General features: G+C 46.9%; 1 protein-coding gene across 2 annotated transcripts in view; it reads right to left on the reverse strand.

Moving 5' to 3' along the window:
• The window catches only part of GORASP2 (golgi reassembly stacking protein 2), a 45,942-nt gene that overhangs the window by 16,849 nt on the left and 10,043 nt on the right, over positions 1–19,050 (reverse strand). For both annotated transcript variants that reach the window (XM_063933492.1, XM_063933491.1), the window contains exons 2-5: positions 18,668–18,748; positions 17,364–17,567; positions 16,028–16,114; positions 15,461–15,591 (exon numbers count right to left, since the gene is read on the reverse strand). In XM_063933492.1, coding sequence (XP_063789562.1) covers positions 15,461–15,591; positions 16,028–16,114; positions 17,364–17,567; positions 18,668–18,748 — 503 coding nt within the window. The remainder of the gene's footprint in view (positions 1–15,460; positions 15,592–16,027; positions 16,115–17,363; positions 17,568–18,667; positions 18,749–19,050) is intronic.

Genomic DNA, 19,050 nt, shown 5'->3' on the forward strand with positions numbered 1-19,050 from the left:
ATTGAGAATCCAATCGTGCTGCCGCAACACTACCTGAGGTAGTGCTACACCGATCTCCAACTGTTCCCTGGATCTCACCCTTATCAGGGAATCGTCCAAGTAAAGGATAACTAAAATTCCCTTCCTTTGAAGGAATATCATCATTACGGTCATTACTTCAGTAAAGACCCGGGGTGCCGTGGACCATCCCTACGGCAGCGTCTGAACTGATAGTGACAGTTCTGTACCATAACCTGAGATACCCTTGGTGAGAAGGGTAAATTTTGACATGAAGGTAAGCATCCTTGATGTCCCGAGACATCATGTAGTCCCCTTCTTCCAGGTTTGCAATCACTGCTCTGAGTGACTCAATTTTGAATTTGAACCTCTGTATGTAAGTGTTCAAAGATTTTAGATTTTAAAATCGGTCTCACGAGCCGTCTGGCTTCGGTACCACAATAGTGTGGAATAATACCCCGTTCCCTGTTGCAGGAGGGGTACCTTAATTATCACCTGCTGGGAATACAGCTTGTGAATGGCTTCCAAAACTGCCTCCCTGTCAGCGGGAGACGTCGGTAAAACAGACTTTTGGAAACGGCGAGGGGAATACGTCTCGAATTCCAATTTGTACCCCTGAAATATTACCTGAAGGATCCAGGGGTCTACTTGCGAGTGAGCCCACTGCGCACTGAAATTCATTGAGAACGGGCCCCCACCGTGCCTGAACTTGTAAAGCCCTAGCGTCATACTGAGAGCTTGGCAGAGGCGGAAAAGGGTTTCTGTTCCTGGGAACTGGCTGATCTCTGCAGCCATTTTCCTCTCCCTCTGTCACGAGCAGAAAAGAGGAACCCTTTTGTCCGCTTGCCAACCAGGACTGCGCCTGATAATACGGCGTCTTATTTTGAGAGGCTACCTTTTTTAAGGCAATACTTCCAAATGCCGTTTGGAATCCGCATCACCTGACCACTTTACTGGTATAATTGGACAACGCACTTATACTTGATGCCAGTCGGCAAATATTCCGCTGTGCATCATGCATATATAGAAATGCATCTTTTAATAGCTCTATAGGCAATAATATACTGTCCTTATCTAGGATATCAAATTTCCAGTCAGGGAATCCGACCACGCCAACCCAGCACTGCACATCCAGGCTGAGGCGATTGCTGGTCGCAGTATAACACCAGTATGTATGTAAATACATTTTAGGATACACTCCTGCTTTCTATCAGCAGGATCCCTAAGGGCGGCCATCTCCAGAGAGGGTAGAGCCCTTGTTCTTACAAGCGTGTGAGCGCCTTATCCCCCCTAGGGGGTGTTTCCCAACGCACCCTAACCTCTGGCGGGAAAAGGTATACTGCCAATAACTTTTTAGAAATGATCAATTGTTATCGGGGGGAAACCCACGCATCATCACACACACCTCATTTTATTTCTCAGATTCAGGAAAAACTACAGGAAGTTTTTCCTCACCAAACATAATACCCCTTTTTTTTGGAGGTATTTATATTATCAGAAGAGTGTAAACTTTTTCCATTGCCTCAATCATGCAATGTGTGGCCCTATTGGAAATCACGGTGGTCTCTTCACCGTCGACACAGGAGTCAGTATCCGTGTCGGCGTCTGTATCTGAGGTAACGGGCGCTTTAGAGCCCCTGTATGAGACGTCTGGACATGCACAAGCTGAGTAGCCGGCTGTCTCATGTCAACCACTGTCTTTTATACAAAGCTGACACTGTCACGCAATTTCAACAGTACATCCACTCAGGTGTCGACCCCCCAGGGGGTGACAACACTATTACAGACACACTACTCCGTCTCCTCATCATTTTTCTCCTCATACATGTCGACACAAACGTACCGACACACAGCACACACAGGGAATGCTCTGATAGAGGACAGGACCCCACTAGCCCTTTGGGGAGACAGAGGGAGAGTTTGCCAGCACACACCAGAGCGCTATATATATATATATATATATATATATATATATACAGGGATAACCTTATATAAGTGTTTTTCCCTTTATAGCTGCTGTATTGTTTATACTGCGCCTAATTTGTGCCCCCCTCTCTTTTTTAACCCCTTTCTGTAGTGTAGTGACTGCAGGGGAGAGCCAGGGAGCTTCCCTCCAACTGAGCTGTGAGGGAAAATGGCGCCAGTGTGCTGAGGAGATAGGCTCCGCCCCTTTCTCGGCGTCCTTATCATCCGTTTTCTTGTATGTTTTGGCAGGGGTTAAATGCATCCATATAGCCCAGGAGTTATATGTGATGCATTTATTTTAGCCATAAAAGGTTTTCTATCGATTTATTGCGTCTCAGGGCGCTGCCCCCCCAGCGCCCTGCACCCTCAGTGACCGGAGTGTGAAGTGTGCTGAGAGCAATGGCGCACAGCTGCGGTGCTGTGCGCCTACCTTTATCTGAAGACAGGAAAGTCTTCTGCCGCCGATTTTTCCGGACCTCTTCGCTCTTCTGGCTCTGTAAGGGGGCCGGCGGCGCGGCTCCGGTGACCCATCCAGGCTGAACCTGTGATCGTCCCTCTGGAGCTAATGTCCAGTAGCCTAAGAAGCCCAATCCACTCTGCACGCAGGTGAGTTCGCTTCTTCTCCCCTTAGTCCCTCGATGCAGTGAGCCTGTTGCCAGCAGGTCTCACTGAAAATAATAAACCTAAACTAAAACTTTCACAAAGAGCTCAGGAGAGCCCCTAGTGTGCACCCTTCTCGTCGGGCACAGAAAATCTAACTGAGGCTTGGAGGAGGGTCATAGGGGGAGGAGCCAGTGCACACCAGGTGATCCTAAAGCTTTCTTTAGATGTGCCCTGTCTCCTGCGGAGCCGCTATTCCCCATGGTCCTTACGGAGTTCCCAGCATCCACTAGGACGTCAGAGAAATAGATTTACCGGTAAGTAAAATCTTATTTTCTCTAACGTCCTAGTGAATGCTGGGGACTCCGTAAGGACCATGGGGATTATACCAAAGCTCCCAAACGGGCGGGAGAGTGCGGATGACTCTACAGCACCGATTGAGCAAACAATAGGTCCTCCTCAGCCAGGGTATCAAACTTGTAGAACTTTGCAAAAAAGTGTTTGAACCTGACCAAGTAGCAGCTCGGCATAGTTGTAATGCAGAGACCCCTCGGGCAGCCGCCCAAGAAGAGCCCACCTTCCTAGTGGAATGGGCTTTAACAGATTTTGGCAGCGGCAATCCAGCCGCAGAATGAGCCTGCTGAATCGTGTTACAGATCCAGCGAGCAATAGTTTGCTTTGAAGCAGGAGCACCCAGCTTGTTGGATGCATACAGGAGAAACAGTGACCCCGTTTACCCGACTCTAGCCGTTCTGGCTACATAAACCTTCAAAGCCCTGACCACATCCAGTAACTCGGAATCCTCCAAGTCAGTAGTAGCCACAGGCACCACAATAGGTTAGTTCATATGAAAAGATGACACCACTTTTGACAGAAATTATGGACGGGTCCGCAATTCTGCTCTATCCATATGGAAAACCAGATAGGGGCTTTTATGTGACAAAACCGCTAATTCTGACACACGCCTAGCCGAAGCCAAGGCTAATAGCATGACCACTTTCCACGCGAGATATTTTAACTCCACCATTTTAAGTGGTTCAAACCAGTGTGATATCAGGAAACTTAACACCACAATAAGATCACAAGGTGCCACTGGGAGGCACAAAAGGAGTCTGAATATGCAGCACTCCCTTACAAACGTCTGAACTTCTGGTAGAGAAGCCAACTCTTTTCGAAAGAAATTGGATAGGGCCAAAATCTGGACCTTACTGGAACCCAATTTTAGGCCCCAATTCACTCCTGACTGTAGGAAGTGAAGTAAACGGCCCAGCTGGAATTCCTCTGTAGGAGCATTTCTGGCCTCACACCAAGAAACATATTTTCGCCATATACGGTGATAATGTTTTGCCGTCACGTCCTTCCTAGCCTTTATCCGCGTAGGAGTGACCTCGTCCGGAATGCCCTTTTCTGCTAGGATCCGGCGTTCAACCGCCATGCCGTCCAACGCAGCCGCGGTAAGTCTTGGAACAGACAGGGCCCCTGTTGCAACAGGTCCTGTCTTAGAGGAAGAGGCCACGGGTCCTCTGTGAACATTTCTTGCAGATCTGGATACCAGGTCCTTCGTGGCCAAACTGGAACAATGAGGATTGTTCTCACTCCTCTTTTTCTTATTATCCTCAGCACCTTGGGTATGAGGAGGAAATAAATAGACCGACTGGAACACCCACGGCGTCACCAGTACGTCTACAGCTATCGCCTGAGGGTCTCATGACCTGGCGCAATACCTTGTAGCTTTTTGTTGAGGCGGGATGCCATCATATCCACCTGTGGCAGTTCCCACCGACTTGCAATCTGCGTGAAGACTTCTTGATGAAGTCCCCACTCTCCCGGGTGGAGGTCGTGCCTGCTGAGGAAGTCTGCTTCCCAATTGTCCACTCCCGGGATTAACACTGCTGACAGTGTGCTTACGTGATTCTCCGCCCAGCGAAGAATTCTGGTGGCTTCTGACTGAATCAGAACCGGTTGGTCGCGAAGCAGGGTCTCCGCTTGACGTAGGGCGCTGTATACGGCCCTTAGTTCCAGGATGTTGATGTGAAGGCAAGTCTCCTGACTTACCCACAGAGCTGGGAACTTTGTTCCCTGTGTGACTGCTCCCCACCCTCGGAGGCTTGCATCCGTGGTCACCAGGATCCAGTCCTGAATGCCGAATCTGCGGCCCTCGAGAAGATGAGCACTCTGCAGCCACCACAGGAGAGACACCCCGGCCCTGGGGGATAGGGGGATTAACCGATGCATCTGAAGATGTGATCCGGACCACTTGTCCAGTAAGTCCCATTGAAAGGTCCTCGCATGGAACCTGCCGAAGGGAATGGCCTCGTATGATGCCACCATCCTTCCCAGGACTCGAGTGCAGTGATGCACTGACACCTGTTTTGGTTTTAATAGGTTCCGGACCAGTGTCATGAGCTCCTTAGCTCTCTCTATCGGGAGATAAACCCTTTTGTCTAGAATCATGCCTAGGAAAGGCAGATGAGCCATAGGAACCAACTGCGACTTTGGAATATTTAGAATCCAGCCGTGTTGTCGTTACACTTCCAGAGAAAGTGATACGCTGTTCAGCAACTGCTCTCTTGATCTCGCTTTTATGATGAGATCGTCCCAGTATGGGATAATTGTGACACCTTGCTTCCGCAGGAGCACCATCATTTCCGCCATTACCTTGGTGAAGATTCTCGGGGCCGTGGAGAGACCAAACGTCAACGTCTGAAATTGGTAATGACAATCCTGTACAGCAAATCTGAGGTACGCCTGATGAGGTGGATAAACGGGGACATGAAGGTATGCATCCTTTATGTCCAGAGACACCATAAAATCTCCCCCTTTCAGGCTTGCTATGACCGCTCTTAGCGATTCCATTTTGAACTTGAACCCTTTCAGGTATATGTTCAGGGATTTTAAATTCAATATGGGTCTGACCGAACCGTCCGGTTTCGGGACTACAACATGGTCGAATAATAACCCCCTCCTTGTTGAAGGAGGGGAACCTTGACCACCACCTGTTGAAGATACAATTTGTGAATTGCAGTTAACACTATTTCCCTCTCGTGGGGGAAGCCGGCCAGGCCGTCGGTGAGGGGGCATCTCCTCAAAGTCCAGCTTGTATCCCTGAGACACAATATTGCCCAGGGATCCAACAGGGTGTGAACCCACTTGTGGCTGAAATTATGAAGACGTGCCCCCACTGGGCCTAGCTCGGTGGATTTTGTAGAGGCCGGGGAGGACTTCTGTTCTGGGAACTAGCTGTGCTGTGCAGCTTCTTTCCTCTGCCCCTGCCTCTGGCAAGAAAGGACGTACATTGGACTTTCTTGTTTCTTTGTGATCGAAAGGCTGCATTAGATAATGTCGTGCTTTCCTAGGCTGTGCAGGAATATAAGGCAAAAGATCAGAATTACCAGCCATAGCTGTGGAGGAGATCAGGTCCAAGATCCCTTCTCCACACAATCCTCAGCCTTCCATATGCCTCTTAAGTCGGTATCACCTGTCCATTGCATATCTACAGGACACGTCAAGCAGAAATCGACATAGCGTTGACTCTAGAACCCAGTAGACTAATGCCTTTTTGGGCCTGTTATATATATTAAAGATGCTGTCTTAAGAGATATATATATATATAGCTTTATATTACCGGCACTCCTCATTATAGCTGGCTGATTACTTTGCTGGTTGCCCTCACAAGATAGGATAGATGCAATCGATAGGTGCGGCACTCCAGTCAGAGAGAATTTCACATACAGGCAAATGGGTTTGCAACGTTTCAATGCCTTTATTGTGGCATTTTCATCAGGCTTAATACATACATAACACAGAATCTTACCTTATAGCCCCACACCCATCAGTGAATGGCGCCATTCCGGTAACGGGACCACGCACCCGGCCCGGCGGCTCCCAATGATGATGTCATCACGTCAAGCGCGCAACACGGCGCAACAATTGACTCACCACCCTGTTGTCATAGCGACTGTAAAACATATACAATTAAGCAACATTGTGTGATTACGTGATATACACAAACTAAAATACTACTATAGACATTCAAATCTAACCCAAGCAAAAGTTAAGGATCTATTACCTACTCAATGCAGCAAGTTACCACTATATATAACTCAACACACGAGTAATACCTTAATATAGTGGCTGCTTATCACATCTATTTTTAAACATTAAATGCTACATTAGGGTGCATCAATTCCGTTATTGCAAGATAGAGTTACATACAGCTCACTAAACTAGAATACTAATGCAGCATTAGCTGAACCTGTCACTGCTATTGCAAGAAATTGTTGAGGCCCAAATGCTCATTAAGGCCCCTGGGTGTTAATGTACCCATTCGATGGATCCAACGGGATTCCATTTGTAGCAGTTTCAAGCCTCTATTGCCCCCCCGTATATTAGGGGGTACGTGGTCTATCATCCTGTATCGAATAGATGTCAGATTATGCCTAGCTGTTATAAAGTGTCTTGCCACAGGTTGTTCACTATTACCTGTAACAAGTGGCAAGAGGCTTGAAACTGCTAAAAATGGAATCCCGTTGGATCCATCGAATGGGTACATTAACACCCAGGGGCCTTAATGAGCATTTGGGCCTGAACAATTTCTTGCAATAGCAGTGACAGGTTCAGCTAATGCTGCATTAGTATTCTAGTTTAGTGAGCTTTTACATAATTATGTATATTGGTGATGGGCAGGGCTACCTCCTATAGATCCCGTTGGAAACCTGGTTATTGGCATGTAAAAGCTAAAAATTTTAAGATATGATCTATTTTATACGTATTTACGTATATATACGATGCTGTATGTAACTCTACCTTGCAATAACGGAATTGATGCACCCTAATGTAGCATTTAATGTTTAAATATAGATGTGATAAGCAGCCACTATATTAAGGTATTACTCGTGTGTTGAGTTATATATAGTGGTAACTTGCTGCCTTGAGTAGGTAATAGATCCTTAACTTTTGCTTAGGTTAGATTTGAATGTCTATAGTGGTGTTTTAGTTTGTGTATATCACGTAATCACACAATGTTGCTTAATTGTATATGTTTTACAGTCGCTATGACAACAGGGTGGTGAGTCAATTGTTGCGCGCTTGACGTGATGACATCATCATTGGGAGCCGCCGGGCCGGGTGCGTGGTCCCGTTACCGGAATGGCGCCATTCACTGATGGGTGTGGGGATATAAGGTAAGATTATGTGTTATGTATGTATTAAGCCTGATGAAAATGCCACAATAAAGGCATTGAAACGTTGCAAACCCATTTGCCTGTATGTGAAATTCTCTCTGACTGGAGTGCCGCACCTATCGATTGCATCTATATATATCTATCTATATATCTCTATACACACACACACACACACACACACACTAGGGTCTCAATCTCTGCTGATAAGGTACCTGTCCACGCTGCTACAGTGTTATAAACCCATGCCGACACAATCGCCGGTCTGAGTAGTGTACCAGAATGTGCACGCTATCTGCAGGATCCCTGAGGATAGCTGTTAAGTCAGGGCTACCTTTTGGGCAAACGTGACACCCTAGGGGAAGATTCCCATTGTATCCTGGCCCTAGTATGGGAAGGATACTCCTTGAGAATTCTTTGTGGGAAGCTGCAGCTTCATGTCTGGAGATTCCCGCTCTTTTTCTTCATGAGAGGAGGGAAATTTACCTCGGCTTTCTTCCCCTTAACATGTGTACCCTTGTGTCAGGGACAGACGAGTCATCAGTGATATGCAAATCATCCTTTATTACAATAATCATATATTGAATACTTTCCTGCCATTTTGCCTGTAACGTTGCATTATCGTAGTCGTGTCGATATCAGTGTCTATTATTTTGGATAGTGAGCATTGTGAGACTCTGAAGGTCTCTGCGACATAGGAACAGACCTGTGTAGATTCACTGTCTGTTCTCTAATCTTTCGTGCAATAAATTCACCTTAGCACTTAATTACACATATCCAAACAGGTGTCGGCGTTGTCGACGGAGACACCCCTCACACACATTTGCTCCATCTCCTCCTTAGGGGAGCCTTTTACCTCAGACATGTCGACACACACGTACCGACACACCACACACTCAGGGAATGGTCATCTGAAGACAATTCCCCCACAAGGCCCTTTGGAGAGACAGAGAGAGAGAGAGTATGCCAGCACACACCCCAGCGCTATAACCCAGGAATAACACAGTAACTTAATGTTAACCCAGTAGCTGCTGTTTATAATGATTTTTGCGCCTAATTATGTGCCCCCTCTCTCTTTTTACCCTCTTCTACCGTGTATCTGCAGGGGAGAGGCTGGGGAGCTTCTTCTCAGCGGTGCTGTGGAGAAAAACATGGCGCTGGTGAGTGCTGAGGAAGAAGCCCCGCCCCCTCGACGGCGGGCTTCTGTTCCGCTTAAATATACATTTTCTTGGCGGGGGCTCATACATATATACAGTGCCCAACTGTATATGTGTGTACTTTTGCCAAAGAGGTCCCAATTGCTGCCCAGGGTGCCCCCCCCCCCCTGCACCCTCTACAGTGACCGGAGTATGTGAGGTGTGTGTGCGAGCAATGGCGCACAGCTGCAGTGCTGTGCGCTACCTCAGTGAAGACTGGAGTCTTCTGCCGCCGATTTCGAAGTCTTCTTGCTTCTTATGCTCACCCGGCTTCTGTCTTCCGGCTCTGCGAGGGGGACGGCGGCGCGGCTCTGGGATCGGACGACGAGGGCGAGATCCTGTGTACGATCCCTCTGGAGCTAATGGTGTCCAGTAGCCTAAGAAGCAGGACCTATCTTCAGAGAGTAGGGCTGCTTCTCTCCCCTCAGTCACACGATGCAGGGAGTCTGTTGCCAGCAGAGCTCCCTGAAAATAAAAAACCTAACAAAATACTTTCTTACAGCAAACTCAGGAGAGCTCACTGAACAGCACCCAGCTCGTCCGGGCACAGATTCAAACTGAGGTCTGGAGGAGGGACATATAGGGAGGAGCCAGAGCACACCAGAATCTAAATTCTTTCTTAAAGTGCCCATGTCTCCTGCGGAGCCCGTCTATTCCCCATGGTCCTTACGGAGTCCCCAGCATCCACTAGGACGTTAGAGAAATGAAATATGGGGATTTTTGTTTACTTACCGTAAAATCTCTTTCTCTGAGTCCATCTGGGGGACGCTGCGCCGTTACTTGTGGGTTAGAGGTGTGTGGTAGTGGAGATTGGCACAGAACTATCAAAAGCTGACTCCTCCCCCCTCTAACCCCTCCCATCTCCTTCCTGCTCAGCCCTGATCAGTTAACGTTTAGCCAAGCCAAAGGAGATAGACCAGAATAAAAAATTAACCAATTAAACCAGACAAACTATGGGAGGGATCGCAGCGTCCCCCAGATGGACTCAGAGAAAGAGATTTTACGGTAAGTAAACAAAAATCCCCATTTCTCTGTCCTCCATCTGGGGGACGCTGCGCCGTTACTTGTGGGATTTCCCAAAGCAAGCTAATGAGAGGAGGGAGACGTTGACGGCATAGCCGTCTGTAAAATACGACGCCCAACAGAGGCAGTCTCCAAACTAAAAGTATGAAACCGGTAAAACTTTGTGAACGTATGGACTGACGACCAGGTCGCCGCCCTGCATAGTTGCTCAACAGATGCACCACCGCGAACAGCCCAAGACGCTCCAACTGCTCTAGTCGAATGAGCCTTAATTGAGTCAGGAACCGAAACGCTTGAGGACACGTAAGCCTGTCTGATGGCCGAAGTTATCCAACGGGCCACAGTGTTCTTAGAGGCAGGCCAACCTCGTTTGGGAGCATCAATCAATACCAGCAAGGAATCCGTACGACGGAAAGCCTCCGTGCGAGACAAATAAATACGTAAGGCCCGAACAACATCCAAGAGAGCCAAATGGGAATCCTCCCCCTGAGAAGATGACGGATTAAAAGCTGGAAGAACGATGTCCTGATTTAAATGGAATGCTGAAACAACCTTTGGAAGAAATGAAGGCTTTGTCCGCAGCACCACCCGATTTTCATGAAACACTAACAAGGGTGGCCTGCAAAAAAGAGCCGCCAACTCAGACACTCGTCTAGCTGAGGCAATTGCCAACAGAAAAACAACTTTTTGTGTTAGATAACGTAGTTCCACAGATTCTAGAGGTTCAAATGGAGACTTTTGAAGAGCCTTAAGTACCAAGTTTAAATCCCAGGGAGGAATCGGAGGAACAAAAGGTGGTTGAATTCGAAGTACTCCCTGCAGGAATGTTTGAACCTCTGGAATGATTGCTAATTTCTTTTGAAAAAGGACCGACAAGGCCGAAACCTGACCCTTCAGGGAAGAAAGTTTTAACCCCTTGTCAAGACCCTCCTGGAGAAAGGAGAGCAGGCGAGGAAGTCTAAACAAATGCGGAGTCAAGTTCCTTTTCTCGCACCAAGCAATGTAAATACGCCATACTCTATGGTAAATGCCAGAAGTCACCGGCTTTCTAGCCCGAATCATTGTCTGAACAACCGCACGAGAAAGGCCCTTTGCCTTCAGAATGTTGGATTCAAGAACCAAGCCGTCAAAGCCAGCCGATTTAAATCTGGGTGGCGACAAGGTCCCTGAAGCAGAAGATCTGGTCGCAGAGGGAGGCGAAAGGGGTCTCCGACGACCATGCTGTTTAGAAGAGTGTACCACTGTCGGCGTGGCCAATCCGGAGCCACCAGAATTATTGCAAGGCCTTCTCGCCGAATGCGTTGGAGTAGACGTGGGAGCAGTGGAATTGGTGGGAACACGTAACCCAGCTGAAATTGCCACGGAGCTGTTAGTGCATCGATCAGAAATGCTTGAGGATCCTGAGTTCTTGATCCGTAAACCGGAAGTTTTTTGTTGAGCCGTGACGCCATCAGGTCTAATTCTGGCACTCCCCAGCGATCCACTAGAGAAAGAAACACTTCCTGGTGAAGTTCCCACTCTCCCGGATGAATCGTGTGACGACTCAAAAAGTCTGCTTCCCAGTTTTCGACTCCCGGAATGTGAATGGCTGAAATCACGGGAATCCAACGCTCCGCCCACGTGAGAATCTGAGCAACCTCTCTCATTGCGGACCAGCTGCGAGTTCCTCCCTGTTTGTTGATGTAAGCCACTGCCGTGGCATTGTCGGATTGCACCCGAACTGGATGGCCCTGCACCATGGTCTGAATCCGAATGAGAGCATACCGGATCGCTCTCAATTCCAGAATGTTGATTTGTAGTTTTGACTCTTGATTGCTCCAGCGCCCCTGTAAATGATGAGTCTGGAACACTGCTCCCCAACCGCTGAGGCTTGCGTCCGTGGTTACCATCATCCAAGACCAGACCGTGAACGGCGCACCCTTCCTCAGATTGTGACTGTGAAGCCACCAGTAGAGCGACTGACGAGTTCTTATCGACAAGCGTATCAACTGCAGTTCGAGGCGCGAATCCGTCCGAGTCCAACAGTGGAGAATCTGAGCTTGAAGAGGTCGGGCGTGGAATCTGGCGTATGGAACTGCCTCGAATGAGGCTACCATCTTGCCCAGTACCTGCATGCATCTGAGGACTGATACTGCCGGCAATTTTAACAAGGTTCTGATTCTGGCTTGTAAGTCCTGAATCTTGTCTGTAGGAAGAAACACCTTCTGGCTGTTGGTGTCGAATAGAAGACCCAGAAAAACCATTTTCTGTGACGGGAGTAGAGATGACTTTGGAAAATTGATTATCCACCCGAAAGACTGTAGAGTCTCTATCGTTAGACGCAGGTTCTGAGTGAGAATCTCCGGTGACGGGGCCTTGATCAACAGGTCGTCCAAGTATGGAGTGATGTTGACCCCTTTGCAACGGAGAACTGCGACGACATGACCCAGGACCTTCGTAAACACCCGGGGAGCCGTAGAAAGACCAAAGGGAAGGGCCCGAAACTGAAAATGCCACGGACCTACTGCAAATCTCAGAAGTGATTGATGTCCTGTCCAAATTGGAACATGTAGGTATGCGTCCTTTATATCTATTGAAGCCAAATATTCCCCTGGCTCCATGGCTGCGATAATGGAGCGAATGGATTCCATCCTGAATTTCTGGGATGAAAGGTACGGATTGAGGGCTTTTAGATTTAGAATGGGTCGAAACGAACCGTCCGGCTTGTCTACGAGAAAAAGACCCGAGTAAAAGCCCCGACCTCTCTGAGGAGCTGGGACCGGAAGGATTACTCCATTTTGTAATAGTTTTGCTGTTGCCTGAAGGAGAGCCTGACGTCTGGAGGGGTCGTCTGGGAGAGGCGTCACAATTAGTCGGGCTGGGACTGCTTCTTCGAAATCCAACATATATCCTCTGGAAATGACCCCTATTACCCACCGATCCGGTTTCGATAGGAGCCACACTTCCCTGAAGTGAAGTAAACGAGCCCCAACCTGTATTGATCCCTCCAGAGGGCCCGAAGCGTCATGCCTCAGGCTTGTCGGCAGGCTTACTGGACGGTCTGCGAGTAGCCTGAGCTCCTCTACCTCTGAATGATCCCCTTCGTGGAAATCTGGAGAAGGGTCGAAAGGACTGGAAATTACCTCTGCCCTGCGTACGAAAGGACCGAAATCTTGTAGGCTTTGGTTTGTTTGGAGCAGACGGAAGGAAAGGGCTCTTTCCCCCCGTAGTATCTGAAATAATTTTCTTTAACTCTGATCCAAAAAGAAATTCGCCTTCAAAAGGGACTGCCGTCAAGGTCTGCTTTGAGTCCGAATCAGCATTCCAAACCCTAAGCCAAAGAGATCGTCTTGCGGATACTGTTAAGGCAGAAACACGGGACTGTAGCGCCACCGAATCCAATAATGCTTCACCCACGTAAGTAAGGGCCTCAGAAATCTGTTCTGCTAATTGAATGGCTTCCGACGGATCGTCTGACTGCATCCCAGATACAACCTGTGCAAGCCACTCATCAACGGCTTTAAGCACCCAGGCACTCGCCAGAACTGGACGGAGAGAAACACCTGATAAGGAAAACATAGATTTTAGTAATGCTTCTATCTTCCTATCGGTAGAGTCTTTTAAAGTCGCAGACTGTACTGACGGAATAACCGTAGCTTTTGCTAAATGCGAAATAGGGGCGTCTACCTTTGGGGCGGTTTCCCAAATTGTTGTATCCTCTTCTGTAAAAGGATATAGAAACTTTAACTTTTTAGGCGCCTGGAAACGGGAATCCGGTTTTAGCCAGGGTTCTTTTAAAATATCCGCAAAGTGCGAGTAAGAAGGGAACGCAGTAACCTGTCTCTTCTGTCGTTTAAAGAAAGAGGAAGAAGTCTCGGCTACTGCCTCATCCTGAATATTAAGGGTCTGACGAATGGCTTCTATTAGTAGCCTAACACCTGAATTAGTAGATAAATCCTCATCTTCCCAAGCCGAATTTTCGTCCCCTTCAGGATCTACCTCCCCTTCTTCCAATGGAGATGTCAGAGTATCCAACTCCTCTCCTGGAAATGCAATAGCGGGTAACGGCTGCGTTCGCTTAGAAGCCGCCGAACTACTGGCCGAACTTACAAATTTATTTACAGACTGAGTCAAATCAGTGAGACATTTTCCCATATTCTGGGCCCACAGCGGTTCCACCTGAGTCTGGGCCAAAGCTGCTTCCGACCTTGACTGACGCAAATCTGAAATTGCGTCCACCATGGCCTTGACCCAAGGGGGCATTGACTGATCTGTGGATCTGCCCTGCTGATCTGCCGCTGGTGCACCAGAGCATGATGTACAGAGGGTCCCTGCGTCAGCACTCCCCTTAGCCAGCTTTGTGCCACATTGTGAACATGAGAAATAAACCACTGAGGTTGTTTTTCCCTTAGTAGGTTTCTCTGGCTTGCTGGTCATCTTTACTCTGGTGAACTATGTCCCCCAAGTTGTGTTAAAAAATATCTGAGATTCAACCCACTAGACTTGCTCTTTGTTAATATGCTGCTCTAGCCACCAGACTAGAGGAGACACTGTGATCCCCCTCCCCCCCTTTTATACTTGCGGTTTTTATCCCCCTGTGTATGTAATCCTCCTCCGTAGCACAGCGTCCCCTGTGTGCAGGCAGAGAAGATGGCGCCGTGACCAGCCGTGCGCGCGCGCGGGCAGAGCTGAGCGGGAAGACGGCTCTGCCCGCCTGACGTCATTCTCATCTCGTCAAAAACCGGAAGTTCGGCTCCCGTGCGCCGCTACACAGAGCGGTTGTCACGGCAGCCAAGTAACGGTCCAGGGAGTGAATAACACCCTCCCGGACCTAACACAGTCCTCCACCTCACATTTCACCCCAGATCAGCCTCCGTGCTGTCTGTGGGTGATCGCGCGCTCGGGGGGGGGGGGGGGGGGGGGGGGGGGGGGGGAGGGAGGGGAGGAGGAGTTTGGTAGTCCCAATAAATTCACCATTAATAACAGGAAATAGGGACATTAATAATAGGAAATAGGGACAGCCCAATACTGTCAATGACAGATTGTGGCTGTCCAGTACCTGATGCTGCTGTCTTCTCTCTTTCTCTCTCTGAAGGCCCCAGTGACCGAAGGTATAGTGGCCTCCCTGCAGCAGTCTGGAATGGGATACTAACCCCTTCCACTGTTATACCTGTCACCTGTAAACAGGGACTAGGTATTTGTGAAAGAAGAAATAATAAAAAAAAAAAAAAAATTCCTAAAGAGAAATCAAAACTGTGTCTGTACTCCACAGGCACAAAACTAAAACTGATCAGGGCTGAGCAGGAAGGAGATGGGAGGGGTTAGAGGGGGGAGGAGTCAGCTTTTGATAGTTCTGTGCCAATCTCCACTACCACACACCTCTAACCCACAAGTAACGGCGCAGCGTCCCCCAGATGGAGGACAGAGAAAATGCTGACAGAATGAAGCAATGGGTGTGGAGCTGGCGTTCTGTAGGGAGGCACAAACAACCAAGCTGTATATAGTCACCAATCCTCTTACCTGCCCTCTCCTCCCCAGGCAGAGTTTGGCGTGATGACCACCTCTCTACAGTTGTCTGTGTCAGTGTTGTAAACGTACAGTTTTAAAGGCTTTCCTTCATGTGTCTCAATGAGGGAGAACAGATCTTCTGACTGAAAGACAATAATCGTACATTACTGCACGGCATATAACAAGATGTAGCAGTTTAGCAAATGTCCTAAGCATTATTCCCAAAACTGGGAATAATGAGTGTCTGCCAAACAAAGATGACCAACCTCAGTGTACACCAGTCCTGCTCTAATCTCTGGTTCAACCCCTCCCCAAGGCAGTTAATGAAGCAAGGGCCAATAAAAAACAAAAACACAAGCACCACAGGGAGAACACAGTTGAAGTCTATGCAGCCGGTCAGCAACTGTCCCTTAACACATTGCATATTATCAGTAATCTTTCCTAATGTAAATTTGATTTAAAAACTACATCTCTGACCTTCCGAAATCTAATTTTAAGTCCACCATAAGCAAAAACTTTAAATTGGCATACTTGGGCAAAAAGACAAATCAGTTACGTTAATTCCTATAATAACATTACCTCATTCATTACAGTGTCTGCTCCAATGATGTAGTCTGTGTGCGGTCTCAGACCAGCTAAAGCTGCAGGCGAGTTCGGCTCTACCTCCTGGAAAAAGTAGAGAACATTTAGTTACCAATGTACAAAGTCCAAGAGTAAGTTCTACACACCAGAAACTGAAGAGAAGATCTTTTCTTTTCAGGGGTTTGATATGCAATAGGAGACCCTAATGCTCTATTTGGAATAATATCCCGACTGTCTGCTGGGTACAAATCCTTATAGCAAGCATACAACTGCTACATAATCTCTGTGGGGACCTATGACTACAGTTCTGCCTCTACTGGTTCAGCATACTGGTGACCTTACAGCTGGTTCTAATGCCGGGTACACACTACGCCGGTCTTGGCCGGATTTGTAGTCTCTGGGCAAATCAGAACAAATCGGGCAGTGTGCATGCCCAATTTGCGCTCTCCCACTGTCGCAAGCAATGTCTTCTGGTTGTCCCTGCTGCAGGGACAGGATACGTTTAATTTGCCAGCTGTCGGGATCCCAGCGGTCAGGATATAGACGCTGGAATCCTGCCAGCTGCCAATGCCGCCAGCCTGAACACTGGCGCTACAGAATTATTCCCACTTGTGAGTGTCCACAAATCCCATAGAGTGGGAATAGATCCAGCGGTGAGCGCAGCCAGCCACCTCGACTCGGAATCCCGGCCGCAGTGCATACTGGTGGCCAGGATTCCGCTGTCAGTATATTGACAGCCGGCATCCCGACATCTCATACTGAATCTGCCGGGACACCCAGAAGATATCACTAACGATGCCACGTCATACCCTGCATTGTGCAATTGTGTATGCACTTGCCAATGCAGGTTCGCCCACATATCGTTCTGATGTGTAGTCAGCTTAAGTGCATAAGAGGCAGAGGGATATATAGCTCCATTGCAGCATATACAGCAAGTGCGGCAGATAGGATAAGGGGTGTATTTTTAAAAGAAGAGGTCTATAAAATGTGGGCAAGTCATTTCTTAATCACAAATGTTTATTGTCATTATCACACAATGAAATTGAAACAAAGAAAATTAGATTTTAATAGACAGCAAAAAGTTCATTGTGATGTATTTGTAAATTTGGAATTGCATTACATTATTGACCATTTCTATTTGCTTGTTGTCATAATAACTACATCAATATCTAGTATTGAAGCACTGCAACAATTTGTTACGCTATAGAGTGCCCATCAATCTATAACTTTTACATTATAGTTTTCTTTTAAAAGATATGAAGAATGTCTTAAACCGGATCCCTTGAACAGAGCAAAATGAACAGAGCAAAATGAACATCCACGAAGTACTCACCAGCACGTGCCATACATTCTCATTAGCTCCATCAAAGCTGCAGAATCGTATACTGACTCCCAGCAAACCTTGTCCTCCCCACATATTGCTGGGTGTTACCGTCGTCTCCCTCAGTTCCAGTGTCTTGCTGCTGTACACCACCATCTTCACAGGCTTCTCGACACTGGCTTTTAGCAGATCCTTGAGTGTGTCATTGTCCTTATTCTATGGAAAGGGCAACAGATTTGCAAACAGCAACATTAGTTTTATCAACAGGAGACAAACATACCATGCCTGTAACTCTCGCAACATTACTGGAGACTATATTGGGCAACAGGCCAGATACTGCACAATAATAGTTCCTATGGCACAATCCAGGTTATCCTACAAACTGGAAATTTATCTTGATCTAATGTATTTGCGGAGTAGAAAAAAAAAAAAAAAAAAAAAAAAAAAAGTGTGGCCAGCTTCAGGTACCAATTGCAGTGCGTACAACACACATCACACACCTGCGTGGTCCTTCAAACATTAACATTCATAGTGCTGTGGTGGGACCATAGCCACGAAACCACAATTCAAGCCACGAAAATGTGGGCTGAAGAAAGCAAGCCTAAACATGGAATACTGGCACAATTTTGGCAAATGATATAACGGTTAATATGACCATGTTCTGGATTGAGCTCATTACTTCGCAGACATACTTAATATTGTACAACAGTTTTGTTGCATGAGCATTAATACTGCTAGAAAGTGGTAGTCAGGTCTTATATTGGCAAGTATTGTCTCTATAATGATGCATTCGTTCTATCATATAATGTAACTACGTACTGTTGTGTGCAAATTAAGTTAAATTGCTTATACAATCTGAGTAAGGAGTATATTGCAGCCACGAGGATAATTGCCACTAATTCAGGGTAAACATACCAGTGCAATGTTACTGTCAGCACACGCCAAATGTCCAAGTTTACATAGCGGTTTCATTATTTACCTTCCTATAATCCTAAGATATTAATGCCAAGTTTAATACGTTTTAACTTAGTTCTCAAGTTCCACTATACAGTTGGGAAGTAACCACCAAGAAGTGGCTATGTTTTTTTCAGGTATATTCCAATTAAAATGTAAGTATACCTACGGTCCAATCAATATAACGTCACATCTAATTAGAATACATAAAGTATGTGTATTTAACATCCCAATGTTTGATTATTATTTTCTATGCAAGAAAATCCTACTAGTAAGCAGCCTTCACCTACACCATGAACGCTGCATAGTTATGGAGCTTTGCACAGAGCACTCTCAATATCACTATATGTTTCACTACTTACCAATCGGAGACTATTAATAGAAACAATAAAATCAAAGAACGGTTCCAGCCCCGCTCTGTGTCCGGGGGAATTTTCTTGTACCTATCAGGAGAAATAAAGTCATCAGCTTGGGAGAATCAAAAGTAATGTTTAAAATAAAAGGATGAAATAAATATTTTTAAAATGACAATGAAGAATTCCTTATATCTCTAATGAATATCCAATGTAAACTTTGCTCTTGCTGTGAATGATGAGAGACCTAACTTATCTTAATAAATGGCTAATAAGTTGAGTGGAGTCTGAGATATTAGTGAAAAGATGGTCTCCAGTACCTTATTAATGAACTGAATGCAGGGGCTAAGGGGGACATTTACTAAGCAGTGATAAAAGTGAAGAGGTGAGCC

The sequence above is a fragment of the Pseudophryne corroboree genome, chromosome 7, assembly GCF_028390025.1.
Source record: "Pseudophryne corroboree isolate aPseCor3 chromosome 7, aPseCor3.hap2, whole genome shotgun sequence".
In the NCBI taxonomy this organism is placed as follows: domain Eukaryota; kingdom Metazoa; phylum Chordata; class Amphibia; order Anura; family Myobatrachidae; genus Pseudophryne; species Pseudophryne corroboree.